A 23,677-nucleotide genomic window follows, 5' to 3' on the forward strand; every position below is an offset into this window, starting at 1 on the left:
CAACAAATTTTGACATCAAACATAGTTCCTGCTTATATCTATATGAAGTAACTATAGTTGTTCTAACCCCAAATGTGGAGCGCCCTCTGGTGTAACAATATGAATTCCCCCATTAATCATCCTTATTGATTTTCTCAATAAAGTTTCCGCTGGCAGTAAAGGAGATGGCTGGATTTCAACCCAGGTCTGTTTGATAAAAGAAAAACATCTTTGTCCACTGCAGCACCTTGCGCATTTCCTGTTTTGCTTTTATTTCATATACTGGCTATTGTACTTCTACTTTTTAAAATCTTGTTTTATTCTTTTCTTTCCAATTAGCTAGTGGTATGTTTTAAATTTGGTCAGCGTAAGAAAGAGATCAGTTCATGTAATACTTCTGGACTATCCTAAGATTTGCTTTCATATAATGCCTTTCATAGCCTCAAGGTGTCCCAAAGCACTTTACAGCCAATTAAATACTTTAAGAGCAGTCACTGTTGTAAAGTAGGACAACCAATTTGCACATAAACAGCAATGTGGTAATGACCAAATAATCTGTTTTTGTAACGTTTGACTGAGGGATAAATTTTGGCCAGGACACTGGGGATGCCTCCCCTGCTCTTCGAAACAGTGCCATGGAACCTTTAACATCGCCCGGGAGGTGAGAGTTGCTTTAATGTTTCATTTGAAAGGTGGCTCCTCTGACAGTGCAGCACACTCTCAGAACTTTGGAGTGTCAGGTTAAATATTTATGCTCAAATTTCTGGAGCGAGACTTGAATCCACAATGTTTTGACTCAAGAGGAAGAGTGCTACCAACTGAGCCACAGCTGAAACTGAATGCCAATTCTTTGTAGTAAATATAGTTTTTTCTGTCCTGAAAATGATTGACATTTTATGCATTAATCAGAAAAAAATTATATGTCTAAATATGTCAGGCAATGATAATTTAAAAATTGTGTTTCTGAACTGTATAAACATAGTTAATAAGCTGGGGAGCAATTAAAAACCAACATAGACCAAAAGACGTGCTTTAGTGTTATTGCAGCTTTGGATGGTTTTAGAATTCACCTATATTCTACATTCATTTGGATCATTCTGCAGCATAGTTTTCTTTTTATCTTTTGTTCCCCAATTTCTGATTTTAAAATTTGCATGTATTTTAACTGTATCTGTGTCTACTTAATTATTCATCATGCTATCAGAAGCTTCCATTAGCACATAATACATGGTTTATAACTTGGCTGTGTACCCATTCTTAATTATATTGTGAATATTTAAAGTTGAAAGAAATTTAAGTCACTAGTGACAATGATTATTCATTTCTTTTGTACCTACAAGCTCAGAAGAATATTCATATTCTTAGTTATAAAGCATTGATTGTGCCTCTTTTTTTTAATTACATGGCAGGCAAAAGCTTAGTGAGGCTGTTCTACTGAACAAGATTCCTTGCTAGCATTTTATCTCACTAATTTGGCTAAACTTATGCCAAAGCCTATCCATCTGTGATTGTCTGAACATCCCAGCGGGATTTTTTTTTGTGTATGCTTACTTGAAATGTGAGTACTGACAAAACAGTTTTGCACTATAGCAAACAAAATTATTCCTCAGCAAAGGAAAAAGACTGTTACTGATGGATCTTTTGTAAGAGTGAAAAGTTGTGTGACAACTTTGAGCTTCGTCTTCTACTTGTAGGGCAAATAAATAAGATTTCAATGTTCTAATCTATATATTAGCTGAAAATAGATTTCTGCTGAGTAAAAGGAGAGCCATAATTTAGAGCAGATGAAAGTACTGTAACATCTTATTTTTACTTTTTTTCAAGGCAGCTGCTAACAGTCCAAACAAAGATATTCATGCTCTTCAATGTCATGGAGAGGCTGACTCTCTTCTGCCTCTAATGTTTGGTACTCTCACTGCTGAGAAATTAAAAACCATCATCAATCCAGACAATGTCACTTTCAAGTCCTACACAGGCATGATGCATGGTTCTTGTCCCCAGGTCAGCAATTACATTCAGCTAATATTTCAAGTTATGTATTCCTGAAAAATCAGAGTTATTGTGTTGATAAGCTATGTTGAATTTGATTGTTATTATAATCATGACTGCAATATTTTAATATCTATAATTTTATAGAAATAATAATCCAGTGCACATAAGCTGTTAAAAGGATAGTATTGTAGTTTTTTGTTAATTTCTTCAACTTGAATCCATCTTAAGACATTTTTTGAAATGTGTAATTCTTGTGTTTATTTTATAGCCCTTCCTTTGACCCTCATGTTACAAAGAAATTAAGTGAGCTTCTCCAATGGTTCAGTGATTAAATGTGTCTTCTGGCATGGTACAGAGTTAGAGTAGAAAGGTTCAAAATTTGATCCTTGGTCTGTGCCAAGTTAGCTGCTCTTAGCCAGGGTGGTAGTAGAGGCTCTAGTCTAGTTGGTCTCTGCACTTGTGGATTTTGGAAGGAAAAAGTACCAGCATTCTGCTACTCGTCGTTAGTTAGGGAGCAATTCAGAACATGCGTATGCTTAAACATCTCTTGAAATCAGGATCAACTGTTATGTCTTCCCATAGCCAAATAGTGTACCGACACTCAATGCCAAGGCTAACGAGGAATAGCCACTTGCATGTGATATCAGAGGCTGCTAGCAATTATGGAATGATACCCCAGCATGGACTCATATCCTGAACCCCATTAGACCCACCACCCCTCCACCACCACCACCACCTTTGGAAGTTAGCAATTTAAAAGTTAATCGACTGTCAAGCTTCATGGGGAAGAAAACGTAACTTTCCAAATCTGATATAATGAGCAGATTTACTCATACAATTGATCCGAACTGGAAGACACTCCTCAGGATTGGCTGTGCTATGTACCTATCAAAACACCATCTGTAGGCAATTGGGTAATGTACATTCATATTTTGTGAAGCTACTATGTGATTAAGGATTCACTTGAATATTTGTGTTTAATCACACACACATGGTGATGGACATTCCAATATTGTATAAGTTGAGTCATGACACACCCTGACTGCAGGGTTCCTTCAAGGTTGCTTGAACTAGGAATCATTCGGGTCAGGGATCCAAAGGCAGTTTGTTCAGCCTGGATTCTGGGGATATTTTGGCACTGAAATGATGTGGAGGAGCCAGGCATGCTGGCGATTGTGTTTTTCAGGGTTGCTGCCCCTCATGGCAAATGAATATGGTGCTGTGCTGAGGGAGTAGTTTGTTTTGAATGGATTTCTAAGACTGTCTGTATTGTTCTTGTTCCACATGGAGGCCAAACACCATTATTCTGATTGCAAAACATCACATGTGTTAAAGCCATCTTTCAACTATTTACAACATAGCAATTTTAACAACCTTTTGTTTTAAAACTAGGAAATGATGGACGTCAAACAATTCATTGAAAAGCAGCTACCTCCAATCAACTAATAGACCATCAGAAGCATTTTTCTAAGAGGCTGCACCAGCATCTGATCATGATAGACCCTAATCCTTCCTTTCATTTACTCAAAGATATCAGTCATCCATCATTTTAATACTTGCACATTTTTCCCAATCTACATTCTGTAATTTTCATGAAGGAACTTTCAATGTTACAATGAGTTGGATTCTGCCTGCTACGGTTTATAAATGCTTAACACTGCAGTAATCACAGGGGATGTTTAAGCTGCTCATACCCAAATGTTTGAGCACCCTAGCCTTTACTCTGTCCAAATTCAGTTTGCTTTGGCTTTGTTCATGTGATTCGTTCTGTCTTGACTGTGATGGCATATGTATGTTTATATGGAAAAAAGATACAAGAAGCAAATTTCTAAAAACTCCCAAAAAGAATGTCACTTGCTGGTATTTTAATACAGCAAATATTGATATAGAAAATCAAATAAAGGTCAAAGTTGATAACCAAAGGTTGTTATTCCAAAATAGTAGTACAGGTAATAGCATTTCCTATAAATACTAATCAGAGGAGTACACTTAAAACCACCTTTGAGAAGTGAGTTTCAAAGCCACACAGCACAGGATGAAAAACAATAGGAGTACGTGATCTGTTGAAGAACAAGTGCTTTCAAAATTGAGCATGAAGCCAAGTGCAGCATTAAAGTGTAGTACTTTATCATTTAAATAAATACAATTTGTTCAGAACAACATAAATTGGTATATCGTATTACACCAAGTAAAGAAACAACTTTGAGTTGAATTGCAGTTGTCTTTGCTATGTCCATTTTCCCAATTTTAAAGAACTAAACTGTGCAGGGATAACTTTACATATTCCAGTTAGATTTTTGCAAATGTTGTAATGGTGGATATGGCTAGTGTATTTTTATTTACTTTTTGTATGATGTGAAATTTACCTAATGTTTAAGTGTTACATTTTTAAATTGAATACTATCTTAAGAATATTGATCCATCTTGGTCTGACATTATGGCTTGTGTGACACACAATCCTAGAATGCAAACAGGTTTCAGTGACAAACATGCTTCATGATTCTCAAACTAACAATGACATTTAGTAGAAGCATTTAAATTTAAATTTGTGGTTATCACTGGTACAATGTTTAATTTATTTTTGGAAAAAAAATGGCTTTTGTACAGGAATTGCACGTGAAAAAAAAAATATTTGCCATGGACACCAGACAAAGCACCTCTTCAAAACAATGTGATTTACCATCAAGGTTGAAATATTTGAGAAATAAACTATATTCCAATTGACAACACAAAAATTTAATGGAATGTTTAACTGGTTTCAGAATTAAAGAAATTTTGTGCAGTAAGTATAATAAGTTATTTGGTAATGCATTCACAATTCTACATAATTGTACCTAACTACCTAGGTTAAACTAACAACTTTTTTGTTAATTAAATTCATGGATGTGATAAATCCTGTTGTAGCTGTTCAATATACATACTGTGAAGCAGTGCTGAGAACACTTAATTCACATACGTTTGTCAAAATTTATGATAAATGTGCACCATTTTTAGTGCATTTAATAAATTCAGAGAATCAACCAAGAACATGATTTAAAAATAAAACCGATTGATACTAGACCATAATGAACTCCTGGGTTGTGTGCCTTGTTGTTCTTCTTCACATTTTCTTCCACTATTTGACTTCTGTTGTTAGGCTGAAATTGTTCTACATTCCAAACTATAATTGGGGGTTGCTGGTTGAGTTCTATTTGTGCTTATCTTTCTTATTTGCTAGTTTGTCTTATTTGAATATTGTGGACCAGGAACTATGAAAAGGTCTGCCCTTAATGCTGCTGTCACATTGGTGGGAAAATCCTAAATCTGAAAACTAAGGGGTAGCATAGTGGATAGTAACAGGACTAAATCTGGAGGCCTGGATCTCAAGATCCTAATGCTTATAATCCAGAGACATGAGTTCAAATCCCACCATGGCAGCTAGGGAATTTAAATTCAAATAAATTTGGAATAAAAAAAAATAGTATCAGTAATGATCATGAAACTACCTGTTTGTCATTAAAAATCCATCTGGATCACTAACGTCCTTTAGGAAAGAAAATTTGCTGTCCTTACCTGATCTGGCCTACATGTGAATCCAGGCTCACAGCAATGTGATTGGCTCTTAATTGCCCTCTGAAATGGCCGAGCAAGCCACTCATTATTTTCAAAAAGGGCAACTTACCACCACCACCTTCTTGAGTGCAATTAGGATTGGACAATAAATGGTGGCCTTGCCAGTGCTGCCCAAATCCTGTGAATGATTTTTTTTAAAGTTAGCATCAGTAACTTAAGATGTGTACATATTAATGAAACTCTAAAACACAAACTTTTAATGTAGCCTGTAGGGTTCCATAAATCCATAATCCATAAGAAAAGCTGGAAAACTCATCTGATTGTTGGTCCTCTAATTGCCTATGATTTACTCCGCATCAAGCCATGAAAGGAATGTGAAATGGACATGTATAAGTTAATGTTTGGATGAAATTTGAGATGATCAGAGTAGTCTGAAGTGTGATGGAATAATGCCTGCACTGTAGTGATGGAAAAAATTTGGGGGTGGGTGAAGCTTAAGGAAATTCAGCGAACATGCTAGGATATTTCTATTTTAATTATCTTTCATAGATTACCATCTTTGTATGACCAGAGACATGCTATACTGCTTCTATATAGAACTGCTTCTATATAGAACCACTTCACTGATGTAGACTACAGGACTGGGTCAGCTAACCTCCAAAGTAGCTCCATTGCTTTATTGGGAGGCAAGGCTTTAGACTAGGATTCATCAAGAACAATGAACTACAGAAAATTTGGTTGAGTGTGCAACTTTACCTTACCAATATGACTCCCATTAAACGTAATGGAACCACTTTAGGAGCATGTGAACTAACTGACACTACAGCTCCAGAGGGGTGAAATATCAGCTGCCGTGGGGTCAAAAATGTGTAGAACACGATATTAAACCTTTTAGGGAGAACCTTATATAGTACTAGTTAATGAATTCAAAACGTACTGATTTATCTAGAAAAAATAAAATTGTTTGCAGCAAGATCCACAAAGAGAAAAGGAGTTAAATGATCAGTTTGAGTTGGAGAGTTTTCTGCATCAGTTCAATGGAAGTATTGGCCAAGACTCTTGGACAAGTTCCTGCTTCTCTTCCAATAGTGTCACTGGCTCCTTAATGTACTGGAGCAGTAGAGAGTCTTTGCTGAAATACTCATTTGAAGGATGGCTTTTCTACTAATGCATATGTTTCTATTCATTTATGGGATGTGGCAAGGCCAGCATTTATTGCCCATCTCTAATTGCCCTTGAAGGTGGTGGTGAGCTGCCTTATTGAACTGCTGCAGTCCATGTGTTAACAGTGCTGTTAAGGGAGGGAGTTCCAGGATTTTGATCTGGTGACAATTAAGGAACAGCAACATATTTCCAAGTCAGATTTGTGTGACTTGGAGGTGCTGGTGTTCCCATTTGCCTGCTGCTCTTGTCCTTCTAGTTGAAAGAGGTCATAGTTTTTGGAGGTGCACTTGAAGAAACCATGCTAAGTTGTTGCAATGCATTTTATAACTGGTGCATACCGCAGACACAGTGTGCAGAGTGGAGGGAGTGAATGTTTAAGGTGGTAGATGGGTTGCCTATAAAGTGGACTGTTTTGTCTTAGATGGTGTCAAGCTTCTGGAGTGTTAGAACTGCACTTATTCAGGCAATTGGAGACTATTCCATCACTCCCCATTTGTGCCTTGTAAGGCTCTGGGGAGTTGGAAGGTGACTCACCGCAGAATAAATGGCCTCTGACCTATTATGGTAGCCACGATATTTATGTGCCTGGTCCAGTTAAGTTTCTGGTCATGGGTGACCCCCAAGATGTTGATGGTGGGGACTTCAAAGATAATGTCATTAAATGTCATGGGGAGGTGGCACTTGTGGCAAATAACATTTGTGCCACACACCAGCCCAAGCCTGAATGTTGTCCAGGTCTTTCATATGGGCGTCAACCGCTTCATTATGCGTAGATATGAATGGAACTGAATAATTAAAGCATTAAAGATGAGGCACCTAAATCCATTTGCAAAGTTCCCCATTTATGACCTTATGATGTAGGAAAGCTCACTGATAAAGCAGTGAAGATACCTGGGCCTTTGGACACTACCCTGAGAAATTAGAGATAGTATTAGATTCTATTAGTATTAGGAGTATTAGATAGTATTAGGAAGAGGCATAAAAATTGGCTAGAAAAAACAATAGACTTGAGGATTGGGAGCAGTTTAGAATTCAGCAAAGGAGGACCAAGGGATTGATTAAGAAGGGGAAAATAGAGTACAAGAGTAAGCTTGCAGGGAACAGAAAAACTGACTGTAAAAATTTCTATAGGTATATAAAGAGAAAAAGATTGATGAAGACAAATGTAGGTCCCTTACAGTCAGAAACGGGAATTTATAATGGGGAACAAAGAAATGACTGACCAACTAAATACATACTTTGGTTCTGTCTTCACAAAGGAGGAAACAAGTAACATACCAGAAATGTTGGAGAACACAGGGTTTAGTGAGAGGGAGGAACTGAAAGAAATCAGTATTAGTAAGGAAACGGTGTTGGGGAAATTGATGGGAATGAAGGCCGATAAATCCCCAGAGCCTGATAATCTACATCCCAGAGTACTTAAGGAAGTAGCCCTAGAAATAGTAGATGCATTGGTGGTCATCTTCCGAGATTCTATAGACTCTGGAACAGTTCCTACAGGTTGGAGGGTAGCTAATGTAACCCCACTATGTAGAAAGGGAGGTAGAGAGAAAACAGGGAATTATAGACCAGTCAGCCTGATGTCGGTAGTGGGGGAAATTCTAGAGTTCATTATAAAAGATTTAATAGCTGAGCATTTGAAAAACAGTAGCAGAATCAGACAGAGTCTGCGTGGATTTACAAAAGGGAAATCATGCTTGACAAATCTACTGGAATTTTTCGAGGTTGTAACTAGTAGAGTTGATGAGGGGGAATCAGTGGATGTGGTTTATTTGGACTTCCAGAAAGCTTTCAACAAAGTCCCACATAAGAGAGTGTGTAAAATTAAAGTGCATGGGATTGGGGGTAGTATGTTGAGATGGATAGAAAACTGGTTGGCAGACAGGAAACAAAGAGTAGGAATAAACGGGTATTTTTCCGAATGGCACCAGTGATTAGTGGGGTACTGCAGTGATAGGTGCTGGGACCCCAGCTATTCACAATATATATTAATGATTTAGATGAGGGAACTAAATAATATCTCCAAATTTGCAGATGACACAAAGCTGGGTTCCCACCTGGGTGAGCTGTGAGGAGGATGCAGAGATGCTTCAGTGTAATTTGGACAAGCTGAGTGAGTGGGCAAATGCATGGCAGATGCAGTATAATGTGGATAAATGTGAGGTTATCCACTTTGGTAGCAAAAACAGGAAGGCAGATTATTATCTGAATGGCTATAAATTGAGAGAGGGGAATGTGCAACGAGACCTGGGTTTCCTCGTACACAAGTCGCTGAAGGTAAGCATGCTGGTGCAGCAGGCGGTAAAGAAGGCAAATGGTATGTTGGCCCTCATAGCGAGAGGATTCAAGTACAGGAGCAGGGATGTCTTGCTGCAATTATACAGGGCCTTGATGAGACCACACCTGGAATATCATGTGCAGTTTTGGTCTCCTTATCTGAGGAAGGATGTTCTTGCTATAGAGGGAGTGCAGCGAAGGTTTAACAGACTGATTCCTGGGATGGCAGGACTGACATATGAGGAGAGATTGAGTTGGTTAGGATTATATTCACTGGAGTTCAGAAGAATGAGGGGGGATCTCACAGAAACCTATAAAATTCTAACAGGACTAGACAGGGTAGATGCAGGAAGGATGTTCCTGATGGGGGAGTCCAGAACCAGGGGTCACAGTCTGAGGATACGGGGTAGACCATTTAGGACTGAGATGAGCAGAAATTTCTACACCCAGAGAGTGGTGAGCCTGTGGAATTCGCTACCACAGAAAGTAGTTGAGGCCAAAACATTGTGTGTTTTCAAGGAGTTAGATGAAGCTCTTAGAGCGAAAGGGATCAAAGGATATGGGGAGAAAACGGGAGCAGGCTATTGAGTTGGATGATCAGCCATGATCATAATAAATGGCGGAGCTGGCTCAAAGGGCCAAATGGCCTACTCCAGCTCCTAGTTTCTATGTTTCTACCGTGGTGTCCTGGGGCTGAGATGATTGGCATTGAACAACCTTGACCATCTTCCTTTGTGCTAAACATGACTTCAACTAGTGGAAGAGTTTTCACCTGATTCCCATTGACTTCAATTTTAATAGGACTCCTTGAAGTCACACTCCATCAAGTGATGCCTTATCTGGACCAAGGTTAATGAGGTCTGGAGCCAAGCAGTCCTTTTGGAACCCAAACTAAGCATCAGTGAACAGGTTATTGATAAGTCAATGCCACTTGATTGAAAAGTCGAAAACGCCTTCAATCATTTTGTTGTTGATTGAGAGTAGGCTGATGGGGTGTTAATCGAAGTTGTCAGCTTTTTGTGGATAGCATATACCTGGGCAATTTTTTTTTACATTGTTGGACAGATGTCAGTGTTGTAGCTAAACTGGAACAGCTTGGCTAGAGGCATACCTCTAGAGGGGAAAAACCCTTTCTGGAGCACTATCTTCAGCATTACAACTGGGATGTTGTTGGGGCCGAGTCTTTGTTGCACCTACTGTCTTCAACTGCTTTTTGATACCACATGGATTGAATCAAGTTGGCTGAAGACTAGCTTCTATGACGGTGGGGACTTACAGAAGCAGGCCGAGATGATCATCCACTCAGTACTTGTGACTGAAGATGGTTGCAAATGTTTCAGCCTCATCTTGCATTCGTGTACTGGGCTGACCTATCCTTGAGGATGGGGATGTCCATGGAATCTCTGCCATGAACATTAGTTATTTAATTATCCACTACCATTCATGACCGTATGGGGGTAGGACTGCAGAGCTCTGATCTGATCCATTGGTTATCCGATCACTTAGCTCTTGTTTATAGCATGCTGCTTCTGCTGTTTATCATGCATGTAGCCCTGTGTTGTAGTTTCACCAGATATTCACAGTTTTCCAGAAGCCGATTGTTGCTCATGGCTTGTTCTTCTACACTCATTGTACCAGGGTTGGTCCTCTAGCTTGGTGGTAATGGTAGACGGATATAACAGGCCATGAGGTTACAGATTGTGGTGGAACAGAATCTGCTGGATATCCAGTTTTGAACCTATCCAATTTAACATGGTGGAGGACATCCTCAGTGTGAATCCAGGATTTCATCTCCGAAAGAACTATGAAGTAATTACTCCTACTAGTACTGTCATGGATCAATGCAACTGTGACAGGTAGACCAATGAGGAGGAGGAGGTCAAGGAGCCTTTTCTCTCATGTTGGTTCTCTCTCCACCTGCTGCAGGTTCAGTTTGGCTGCTATGTCCTTCAGAACTTGCCCAGCTCAGTCAGGTGCTACCATGCCAGTTTTGCTGAAGGACATCGAAATGCCCCACCTAGAGTATATTCTGTGCCCTTGCTGCCCTCTTTTTTCCAAGTCATGTTCAACATGGCAGACTACTGATTCATCAACTGAGGGAGGGTGGTAGGTGGTAATCAGCAGGAGGAATTTTTGCCCATTTTTTACCTGATACCATGATACTTCTAGGTCTTGGAATCAAGACTGAGGACTCCAATGACCTCTCCCTTCCAAGTGCATACCACTGTGTTGCCGCCTCTGCAGGATAGGACATACTTGGGGAGTGTGACGGAGAAGTCTGGGATTTTGGCTGATAGGTATGATTTGGTGAATATGATTATGTCAAGCTGTTGCTTGACTATTTTGTTGGCTGTCTCTCCCAATTTTGGCACAGGTACCCAGAACATAGCGAGCAAGACTTTGCTGCATTGACTGGGCTGGGTGTGCCTTTTGTCAAATCCGATGTCTAGGTCCATGCTGGGTGGTTCTGTCCAGTTTTATTCTTATTATACTTTGTCCTAGTAATTTGGTACAACTGAATATTTTGTTAGGCCATTTCAGAGGGCAGTTAAGAGTCAACCACATTGCTGTCACTGTAAATTATGTGCTTATGTTCTGGAACAGGGATTAAGCCTACAGTGTGCTGACTCAATGAGAGCTCTAGCAACAGCCTGGTTGCACGAAAGCAAGAGATGGAGATAGCACTTTAATCATGTTGACATTGCTTTATTTTTGCTCTTGAGTTTATTCCACAGCAATAGAACATCAGAAATTAAAGGTTTTAGTTATGAAAAAAATGTTTTTCCATTGAAAAAATGGTTAAAGAGAATTTAATAAAATATTTCTTTGTGATAGACTGAGCAAGTAAATTGTGTAAGATTGTTTCTAGTAGTTACTGAATCTTTTTTTTTAAAAGAAAAGAACATAAACCAAGTATTATCACTCAACTGTATTTTATGCATGAGTGTAAGACTTTGGAACAGCAAGATAATCTCTGGCTTTTCTCCACTATTAACTTGTCCTAAACCACACCCTTTCCCCCACCCATTCCATCCTGATCTCTCAAGTGTGCGGAGCTCAAGGAATTTTGTCACCCAGATAGAGACACTTCATTCACGTGTCTTGACTACTGCCATAGACCCGCACCCTATTGTCCCCATCTCACCACCACCTCCCCCCCTACAAAATCTCTCCATGCTCACCTATATGACCCATCTTCTGCTTCGTTAAACCATTCTCACTAAACTGTGGACCACCCAATTTTCCTTGACTTGTGAATGTTCCATCTCCTCAGACACTGTACTCCTCCTTTCATAATTATCATACCCTCAAAAAAAACCTTCCACCTCTGTCTCTGCAAACTATTGTTGCCCTATCTACACCCTTTCTTCTCCAGTCATTGCATATATTGTTACAACCCAAGTCTGTGTTCATTCCCCCACTTCTCCCAAGTTAAATCCTCTCCAAACAGGTTTTCACTCATCTCACAGCACTGAAATGGCCCAAATCAAAGTCACAGGTAACATTCCAATTGTGACGGAGCATTATTGTTTTTCAACCTCTTCGCACTCTGACACAGTAGGCCACATGTCTTCCCCCAACAACGCTTCCCTGCTGTCCAGGTTGGTGGGACGGGCCTCACTTTGTTCCACTCTGTCTATCCAATAATATACTGTCCAAGCATTTCCAGCGGTCGCTTCTGTTCCAGTCTTTGCACGCTTACCTCAGATTTATTGCCCTGTTGCATTGTGTGCATGTAAACAGTTCATTAGGGCATAGAGTAAAACAGGGACTAAGCTGAAAATCTAACCAGAGAGCCTGCAGTGTCACTATTTGTGGCTGCAAAGATATTACAGCGGTGATTTTTGTTTTGGGTTGTCGCCAAGGTTGTAGACTTTGTAGGTAAAGGTGAATCTTCTCACCCTCCAGCAGCTCCATGATTATGCCCATCTGGATAGCAAAGATCAGTAAAAGCTGACAACTTCACAGAATCACAGTGCAGAAGAGGCCCTTCGGCCCATTGAGTCTGCACTGACACATGAGAAACACCTGACCTACCTACCTAATCCCATTTACCAGCACTTGGCCCATAGCCTTGAATGTTATGATGTGCCAAGTGCTCGTCCAGGTATTTTTTAAAGGATGTGAGGCAACCCGCCTCCACCACTTTCCCTGGCAGTGCATTCCAGACCGTCACCACCCTCTGGGTAAAAAAGTTTTTCCTCACACCCCCCCTAAACCTCCTGCCCCTCACCTTGAACTTATGTCCCCTCGTGACTGACCCTTCAACTAAGGGGAACAGCTGCTCCTTATCCACCCTGTCCATGCCCCTCATAATCTTGTACACCTCGATCAGGTCGCTCCTCAGTCTTCTCTGCTCCAATGAAAACAACCCAAGTCTATCCAACCTCTCTTCATAATTTAAATGTTTCACCCCAGGCAACATCCTGCTGAATCTTCTCTGCACCCCCTCCAGTGCAATCACATCTTTCCTATAATGTGGCGACCAGAGCTGCACACAGTACTCCAGCTGTGGCCTCACTAAGGTTCTATACAACTCCAACATGACCTCCCTACTTTTGTAATCTATGCCTCGATTGATAAAGGCAAGTGCCCCATATGCCTTCTTCACCACCCCACTAACAGGCCCCTCCGCCTTCAGAGATCTATGGACACACACGCCAAGGTCCCTTTGTTCCTCAGAACTTCCTAGTGTCATGCCATTCATTGAAGACTTCCTTGTCAAATTACTCTTTCCAAAGTGTATCACCTCTCACTTTTCAGGGTTAAATTTCATCTGCCACTTATCTGCCCATTTGACCATCCCGTCTATATCTTCCTGTAGCCCAAGACACTCAACCTCACTGTTAACCACCCAACCAATCTTTGTGTCATCCACAAACTTACTAATCCTAAACCCCACATAGTCATCTATGTCGTTTATATAAATGACAAATAATAGGGGATCGGGCACAGATCCCTGTGGTACGCCACTGGACACTGGCTTCCAGTCACTAAAGCATCCTTCTGTCATCACCCTATGCCTCCGACAACTAAGCCAATTTTGAATCCACCTTATCAAATTACCCTGTATCCCATGTGCATTTGCCTTCTTTATAAGTATCCCATGTGGGACCTTGTCAAAGGCTTTGCTGAAATCCATATAAACTACATCAACTGCACTACCCTCATCTACACACTTGGTTACCTCCTCAAGAAATTCAATCAAATTTGTTAGGCATGACCTCCCTCTGACAAAGCCATGCTGACTATGCCTGATCAAACCTTGCCTCTCCAAGTGAAGATGGATACTGTCCTTCAGAACTTTCTCCAGTTTCCCTACCACTGACGTGAGACTCACTGGCCTGTAGTTCCCTGGCTTATCTCTGCACCCCTTCTTAAATAGCAGAACCACATTAGCTGTTCTCCAGTCCTCCCCCGTGGCCAGAGAGGAATTAAAAATTTGGGTCAGAGCCCCTGCGATCTCCTCCCTTGCCTCCCTCAGCAGTCTGGGACACAAATCATCTGCACCTGGAGATTTGTCCACTTTTAAGCCTGACAACACCTCCAATACCTTGTCACTCCCTATATCAATTTGCTTAAGAACCTCGCAGTCTCTCTCCCCAAGTTCGGTACCTTCATCCTCATTCTCTTGGGTGAAGATGGATGTGAAGTATTCATTCAACACTCTAGCGATGTCCTCTGGCTCCATCCTTAGATTGCCCCCTTGGTCCCTTATGGGCCCTACTCTTTCCCTGGTTATCCTCTTCCCATTGATATACTTAGAGAATATCTTGGGATTTTCCCTACTTTTGCCAGCCAGAGCTTTCTCATATCCCCTCTTTGCTCTCCGAATTGCTTTCTTAAGCTCCACCCTGCACTCTCTGTACTCCACTAATGCCTCTGCTGATTTGCTTCCCTTGTACCTGCTAAAAGCTTCTCTTTTCCTTCTCATTGTAACCTGAATATCTCTGGTCATCCATGGTTCTCTGGGCTTGTTACTCCTTCCTATCACCCTAGAGGGAACATGTTGAGCCTGTATCCTCCCCATTTCCGTTTTGAATGCCCCCCACTGTTCCTCTGTAGATTTCCCCACAAGTAACTGTTCTCAGTCTACGTTGGCCAGATCCTGCCTTATTTTACTAAAATGCACTCTCCCCCAATCCAAAACATTTTTTTGCAACTTGTCGATTTATTTGTCCATAACAAACTTAAACTGTACCATGAGATAAAAACAAAAAACTACTGTGGATGCTGGAAATCCAAAACAAAAACAGAATTACCTGGAAATACTCAGCAGGTCTGGCAGCATCGGCGGAGAAGAAAAGAGTCGACGTTTCGAGTCTTCACGACCCTTCAACAGAACTGAGTAATATTAGGAGAGGGGTGAAATATAAACTTGTTTAAGGTGGGGGGGGGGGGGTGGGGGGGGGGGGTGGCGGAGGAGAAGTTGGGGGGTGGGGTGGTGGTTGTAGGGACAAGCAAGCAGTGATAGGAGCAGATAATCAAAAGATGTCACAGACAAAGGAACAAAGAGTTGTTGAAGGTGGTGATATTATCTAAGAGAATGTGCTAATTAAGAATGGATGGCAGGACACTCAAGGTACAGCTCTAGTGGGGGTGGGTGGAAAGACTGACAGGGCATTACAGGTATAGATTTAAAAATAATGGAAATAGGTGGGAAAAGAAAAATCTATATAAATTATTGGAAAAAACAAAAGGGAGGGGGAAGAAACGGAAAGGGGGTGGGGATGGAGGAGGGAGTTCAAGAGCTAAAGTTGTTGAATTCAATATTCAGTCCGGAAGGCTGTAAAGTGCCTAGTCAGAAGATGAGATGCTGTTCCTCCAGTTTGCGTTGGGCTTCACTGGAACAATGCAGCAAGCCAAGGACAGATATGTGGGCAAGAAAGCAGGGTGGAGTGTTAAAATGGCAAGCGACAGGGTGGTTTGGGTCTTTCTTGCGGACAGACCGCAGGTGTTCTGCAAAGCGGTCGCCCAGTTTACTTTTGGTCTCTCCAATGTAGAGGAGGTAAGTTAGGGGAAATCCAAGTGAAATGCTGCTTCACTTGAAAGGAGTGTTTGGGCCCTTGGACGGTGAGGAGAGAGGAAGTGAAGGGGCAGGTGTCGCATCTTCTGCGTGGGCATGGGGAGGTGCCATAGGTGGGGGTTGAGGAGTAGGGGGTGATGGAGGAGTGGACCAGGGTGTCCCGGAGGGAACGATCCCTACGGAATGTCTACTGCATTCGTTGCTCCCAATGCGGTCTCCTCTACATTGGAGAGACCAAACGTAAACTGGGCGACCGCTTTGCGGAACACCTGCGGTCTGTCCACAAGAAAGACCCAAACCTCCCTGTCACTTGCCATTTTAACACTCCACCCTGCTCTCTTGCCCACATGTCTGTCCTTGGCTTGCTGCATTGTTCCAGTGAAGCCCAACGCAAACTGGAGGAACAGCATCTCATCTTCCGACTAGGCACTTTACAGCCTTCCGGACTGAATATTGACTTCAACAACTTTAGATCTTGAACTCCCTCCTCCATCCCTACCCCCTTTCCGTTTCTTCCCCCTCCCTTTTGTTTTTTCCAATAATTTATATAGATTTTTCTTTTCCCACCTATTTCCATTATTTTTAAATCTATACCTGTAATGCCCTGTCAGTCTTTCCACCACACCCCCACTAGAGCTGTACCTTGAGTGTCCTGCCATCCATTCTTAATTAGCACATTCTCTTAGATAATATCACCACCTTCAACACCTCTTTGTTCCTTTGTCTGTGACATCTTTTGATTATCTGCTCCTATCACAGCTTGCTTGTCCCTACAACCACCACCCCACCCCCCAACTTCTCTCCCCCCACCCCCCCACCTTAAACCAGCTTATATTTCACCCCTCTCCTAATATTACTCAGTTCTGTTGAAGAGTTGTGAGGACTCGAAACGTCAACTCTTTTCTTCTCTGCCGATGCTGCCAGACCTGCTGAGTTTTTCCAGGTAATTCTGTTTTTGTTTTAAACTGTACTATGTTGTGGTCGCTATCGCTAAAATGCTCGCCCACCACCACCTCAGCCACCTGTCCGGCTTCATTCCCCAGTGTTAGGTCCAGCACTGCGCCATCCCTTGTTGGACCCGCTACATATTGACCTAAAACGTTCTCCTGTACGCATTTCAAGAAATCCACTCCAAGCGCTTAACACTATGTCTATCCCAATTAATGTTGGGAAAGTTGAAATCACCTAATATAATTACCCTATTGTTATTGTTTTTACACACCTCCACAAATTGTGCTCATATTTGCTCCTCAATTTCCCACTGACTATCTGGGGGTCTATAATAAACACCTAACAATGTGGCTGCCCCTTTTTTATTCCTAAGCTCTACCCACAAAGCTTCATTCGATGCCCCCTCCAAGATATCATCTCTCCTTACTGCAGTAACTGACTCCTTAACTAATAATGCAACGCCTCCTCCTCTTTTACCCCCTCCCCTGTCTCGCCTGAAGATTCTATATCCTGGAATGTTGAGCTGCCAATCCTGCCCCTCCCTCAACCACTTCTCAGTGATGGGTACTATATCACAATTCCATGTGTCAATCCTCACCCTTAACTCATCTGTTTTACCTGTAATACCCCTGGCATTAAAGTAGAGGCCTTCCAGCCTTGCCTTACTCCCTTGAAGCTTAATGCAGCTGTACTCCCTCTGACTTGGTTGTTTTACTGTATTATGATGTGTCCCTATTCTGCTAACATTCTGTGTCCCCTCCCACTGCCGAATTAGTTTAAACTCCTCCCAACAGCACTAGCAAACCCACCTGCAAGGATGTTAGTCCCGCTCTGGTTCAGATGTAGACCGTCCCGCTTGGACAGGTCCCACCTTCCCCAGAAACGGTCCCAGTGATCCAGGAATCTAAAACCCTCCATCCTGCACGAACTCTTAAGCCACGTATGCATCTGTGCTATTCTCCTATTTCTGAGCTTGCTAGCACATGGCACTGGGAATAATCCAGATATTACAACCCAAGAGGTCTTGCTTTTTAGTCTACTGCCTAACTCCCTGAATTTTTGATGCAAGACCTCATCCCGCTTTCTACCTATGTCATTGGTACCAACATGTACCAAGATCACTGCCTTATCACCCTCCCCCTTCAGGATGCCCTGCAGCCGTTCAGTGACATCCCGGACCCTGGCACCAGGGAGGCAACACACCATCCTGGGGTCACGTTGATGGCCACAGTAGCGCCTATCTGTTCCCCTGACTATAGAATCCCCTATTACTATTGCTCTTCCTCTCTTCCTCCCCTCCTGTACAGACAGGCTGCTTGTGGTGGCAGAAGCTTGGCTCTGTCCGCACTCCCTGGAGGAATCAGCGCCCTCATCAGCCTCCAAAATGGAATACTGATTTGCGAGCGGGACCCCAGGAGACTCCTGAACTACCTGCCTGTTTCTCTTGGACTGCTTGGTGGTCACCCATTCCCTTCCTTCCTCAAGTCCCTTCATCTTCGGTGTGACCACCTCTCTAAATGTGCTAGCCATGATGCTCTCAGACTCGCGGATGCTCCACAGTGTCCCCAGCTGCTGTTCCAGCTCTGAAACCCGAGCTTCCAGGAGCTGCAGCTGGACACACTTCCTGCACACGTGCTGGTCCCGGGCACTGGAAATGTCCCCGGCTTCCCACGAGGAGCACACCACAGCTTTGAGCACTCCTGCCATGACTTATCCTTTTAAATTAAACCTTTTAAGTCAATTACTCTAGGGCCCTTCTTTCCTGATCCTCGTTACTGTAGAATATACAAACTGTAAACCACAAAAAGACCTTAAACTATAAGCGATTAAAGTAGTAAATACCTTACCCACTACTTACCAGTGATTCCTTTCCCTTGTAGCCTCTGCTGCTGCAGCACACTCTGAAGATTTAAGAAGTTGGGTAACAAGGAAAAAATGCAAAGAGCACCTCGTCCCCTATGCACTGAATTCCCGCTTTGCACCAAATTGCCAATACCCACTCTGGCTGTGCCCCACTCTAGATAGTCCCTTTCTTAAATAAAGCTGAGTTGACTCACCACAAGTTAAGCTTCAAATAGTAATTAACACCTATTCAGTCCCTAATCAGGCTTCAGGTGATTGACAGTTAACCCCAAAAATTCAAAAACGGCTCTGAATTTGTTTTATGACAAAAAAAGCTGCTTTAAAGTGTGTTAAATTCATTTTTTTTAAAACTGTAATTTCAGGGATTGTTTCCCTGCATCAATTTGTTTTCTTCAGAAAACAGAAGTCCATTGGCCATGTGTGTGATGTGAAAACAAACACACGAAGCATGCAACAAAACATCAGCTTGGAACTTAGGCTGTATGCATATCTAGTGTTCCATCAGTTGTGTTATATGGAAAATTAAAGTACACTGAAAGGGGAAATGAACAAAGAGCAGAATTTATTTTGTTTTCCAACGTTTGGAATGATTGACTTTGAAATCAAAAATGGTGAGTGAAATGCACTAAATCCTTAAATCTGGCAAAAACACAATTTTGTCAGTGCTGAAGAGAGCAGCTTCTGTTCTTCAATTTCCAATTTAAATAGCCAAGAGGATTGTCTTTAAATGAAGGAATTATAACTGTTGCCTGGGAAGTAAATCTTCACTTGCACGATCCTGTAGTATTTGGTCATTGAAGAGTAACACTTTTGGATTCAGCATGTGAAAGCAACAATTTATCCTGTAATGAGATTTGACCATAGCCTGACCTACCAGCAGTTCAATAGGGTATAGCTGCAAGAACTGAATCTAAACCAACTTGAACTAAACCGAGCCTCTAGCATTTGATTGTATCCGCAATTGAAAAATACCATTGTCCTGGAAGGATAGGAATTATAGAACCATAGAAGTTTCCACCACAAAGGGGCCAGCCCAACAGCATCCCAATATAAACTACCCCACTGTCCTGCTTTTGCATCTTACTCTGCTTCAAATATTTATCCAATTTTCCTTAAAATACTGCCTCAAACGCTGCCTGTGCAAAGCGTTGTGTTACCCAATCCTCTGTGTAAGGACATTTTTCTTAACATTTCTCCTTGCTCCCAGTTATAATTCAGGAAGATCAGTATACAATTAATCAGTCCCTGTGTCATTTTTGGTGCCCTCCAATCCACACATTGAATGCCATCCAGTCCTCGTGAAGGTGCCCTTCTCAACATTTAAGAAGAATGAAATTACTCATTTGCAATTTTTGAAGGCATAACTTGTTGAAAAATTACATCTATATAGAAGAACTTTATCAGAAAAATGCCACCCTTACAAACCCTTAACCGCCCTGCAGTCCTACATCCTGATGTCTGTCTGACCATGAAATAATGAAAAAATTCTGGAATAAAAATAAGCATTGATGATAAGCTGCTGTTACTAACTACTAATAAGTTAAATTCTAACTTATAATATTTTAATCCAAGGTTAATTTTTTCTCTAATTTCCTTGGCACACTTTTACATAAATATGCAAACTGGGAAATCAAGGACATAGAGTGAAGAACAAGCAACATCGTGGGGCCCGATAATAATCATGGATTTTTCCTTTCCATCCACAAAAATCTCTCGATGATCAGTTTGTGTGATCAAGCATTCAGTCACCCATCTGAACCTCTCCCTTCCAGTATCAGCAGCATTTTGCTTATGCATGTTTGTGAAACACGGAGTTTTCTTTACAGTAAAGGTACAGTATAAATGTAATTTGTTTTACCAGTTTGTGATAAGGGAATGTGTAATAAGAACATTTCCAATATCCACTTTTCAGATGCATGAGTTTATTGTGCCGCACAGGCTGGCTAAATATTTCAAGCTGCCAGGGGGAAAATGCATTATCAGGGTTCCTGCTATCAGCTCTAAAGATGGGTCATTCATTTTGAGCGTAATGACCAGAAGTCTATCAAGGTAAAGTGTTTTAACAGACAGTACCCATATACTAGTAAGCTAAATGCTATTCCACTGTAAGCTATGGCTTTTTTTTTTGCCAAATTGGGAAAATAAAATTCCAATCAATTTTTAAATTAAAGTTTTAAGCTTAAACTGTAATAGCAAGCACCTTTCACAACCTCACATTCTAAAGCACTTTGCAATCCATGAAGTACTTAACTGATGTAGGAAACACAATCATCACTTTGGACACAACAAGGTCCCTCAAACAGCAATGACGTAATGACCAGATGATCAGTTTTGGTTTGTTTGCTTTGTATCTTCACATACTACTCCCCCCACCTCCTTTGGGAAATAGTGGGGAAGGCTGATTTTCAATCAGTTGAACTGTGTCATGAATGCTTCTTCCATGGCCAACAAGACCTGGAGTAGAACTTGAACCTGGAGCTTCTGGCTCAGAGGCAGAGGCACTACCTACTGTGCCACAAGACCTCATTGTTTTGGTGATGTCAGTTAAGGGGTTAAGTACTGGTCAGGACACCAGGAGAATGCAAATAAAAACAGAAAATGCTGGAAATACTCAGCTGATCTGGCAGCATCCGAGAGAAACAAAAGTTAACATTTCAGGTCATGATTGTTCCTGATGAAAAGTCACACCTTGAAACATTAACTTTATTTCTCTCTCCACAGACACTGTCTGATCTGAATATTTCCAACATTTTCTAATTATTTCAGATTTCCAGCATCTGCATTATTTTGATTTTGCACAAGGAGAACTTGCTGCTTTTTTTTTCACAAAATAGTACCATGGAATCTTTTGTGTCCACCTTTGTTTAGCATCTCATCCACCAGACAACACCACACATTCCCAGTACTGCTTTTAAATTTGAGCATAGATTATATGCTCAAGTATGAGGAGTGGCACTTGAACCTACAACCTTCTGATTGAGAGGCAAGAATGTGACCACTGAGCCATAGCTGCTATTTAATTAAAGGGGAAGGAAATTCTACTGCAAATTTTTTTTGTTCAAAGCATTCCACTTTTTCGGGAAACATCTTAGATTGATTTAACATATTTGAAACAAGGTCAATTTTCTTGCAGTGGTAGTGAGCAGAAGAGTAATGAACAGAATTTCTCTTCTTAGTGGGTCACCCCAGTGATATTGTTTTCAGGAAGGAACCAAAACTGGCTTCAACTGAAAAATATTGGGATGCAACTTCAAATTAGCTTAAGGTCAACTCTAGAGCTATAGGACACAGAAAGGACAATACAGCCTAGAAATTTAATTTTTGGCAGAGATATCGTTGCATCCTACCAGATCACTTAGTTGCAGGTAAGCAAGCAATAGATCTTTTAATTACAGAGTAAAGTAACCATGAACAGCTCTGACACCACCTTAAAGACATGCTGGATCAAACAGTTTCTTTTCGGTACAAAAACAAAAATACCTGGAAAAACTCAGCAGGTCCGACAGCATCTGCGGAGAGGAACACGGTTAACTTTTCGAGTCCGTATGACTCTTCAACAGAACTAAGGAAAAATAGAAAAGGGGTGAAATATAAGCTGGTTTAAGGGGGGGAGGTGGGACAGGTAGAGCTGGATAGAGGGCCAGTGATAGGTGGAGATAACCAAAAGATGTCATAGACAAAAGGACAAAGAGGTATTGAAGTTGGTGATATTATCTAAGGTATGTGCTAATAAAGGTACAGATAGCCCTAGTGGGGGTGGGGTGGGGGGAAGGGCTCGAAATAGGCTAAAAGGTAGAGATAAAACAATGGATGGAAATACATTTAAAAATAATGGAAATAGGTGGGAAAAGAAAAATCTATATAAATTATTGGAAAAAAGGGCGATCGGAAAGGGGGTGGGGATGGATGAGAGAGATGTCCGTCCTTGGCCTGCTGCATTGTTCCAGTGAAGCTCAACGCAAACTGGAGGAACAGCACCTCATCTTCCGACTAGACACTTTACAGCCTTCCGGACTGAATATTGTGTTCAACAATTTTAGATCATGAACTCTCTCCTTCATCCCCACCCCCTTTCCGATCCCCCCTTTTCTCCAATAATTTATATAGATTTTTCTTTTCCCACCTATTTCCATGATTTTTAAATGTATTTCCATCCATTGTTTTATCTCTGCCTTTTAGCCTTTTTCGATTCCTTCACCCCACCCCACCCCCACTAGGGCTATCTGTACCTTTATTATCACATTCCTTAGATAATATCACCAGCTTCCACACCTCTTTGTCCTTTTGTCTATGACATCTTTTGGTTATCTCCACCTATCACTGGTCCTCTATCCAGCTCTACCTGTCCCACCCCCCCTTAAACCAGCTTATATTTCACTTCTTTTCTATTTTTCCTTAGTTCTGTTGAAGAGTCATACAGACTCGAAACGTTAACTGTGTTCCTCTCCGCAGACGCTGTCGGACCTGCTGAGTTTTTCCAGGTACTTTTGTTTTTGTTTTGGATTTCCAGCATCTGCAGTTTTTTGCTTTTAGATTCTTTTCTGTGCTGCAGAAGCAATTCTTCACGAATTAACTTTGCAGATAAGAGGAAATGTGTTGGAATTTTGGTCATCAAGTTCCACACTTATTTAAAAGCCTTTGAGAGCAGAGAAAAACAATATCCTTTGATTCACTAGTTTGCTCATTGCTGGAATTTGCTGTGATGTTACAACGGCTTCATCTGCACTATCGTACTGGATTTTTTAAAATGAAGAATGCTTCAGATAAACAGGAATAGACTGCAGCGTTTAGGATTCATTTTTAAGGTGATTACATAAGTGTAGTAGATTACTGTATTTTTGCCCCCATATTTTTGTCTTTCAGTTGCTAGGG

At 41.3% G+C, this 23,677-nt stretch overlaps 1 protein-coding gene across 2 annotated transcripts in view; it reads left to right on the forward strand.

Annotated features, from left to right (window-relative positions):
* The window catches only part of lypla1 (lysophospholipase 1), a 61,764-nt gene extending 56,723 nt beyond the window's left edge, over positions 1-5,041 (forward strand). For both annotated transcript variants that reach the window (XM_078540516.1, XM_078540518.1), the window contains exons 8-9: positions 1,804-1,980; positions 3,364-5,041. In XM_078540516.1, the coding sequence (XP_078396642.1) occupies positions 1,804-1,980; positions 3,364-3,417 (231 nt within the window). In that variant the 3' untranslated portion in view covers positions 3,418-5,041. The remainder of the gene's footprint in view (positions 1-1,803; positions 1,981-3,363) is intronic.
* The last annotated feature ends 18,636 nt before the right edge of the window (positions 5,042-23,677 follow it).

This window comes from Cetorhinus maximus, chromosome 4 (genome assembly GCF_964194155.1).
Source record: "Cetorhinus maximus chromosome 4, sCetMax3.hap1.1, whole genome shotgun sequence".
Classification (NCBI taxonomy): domain Eukaryota; kingdom Metazoa; phylum Chordata; class Chondrichthyes; order Lamniformes; family Cetorhinidae; genus Cetorhinus; species Cetorhinus maximus.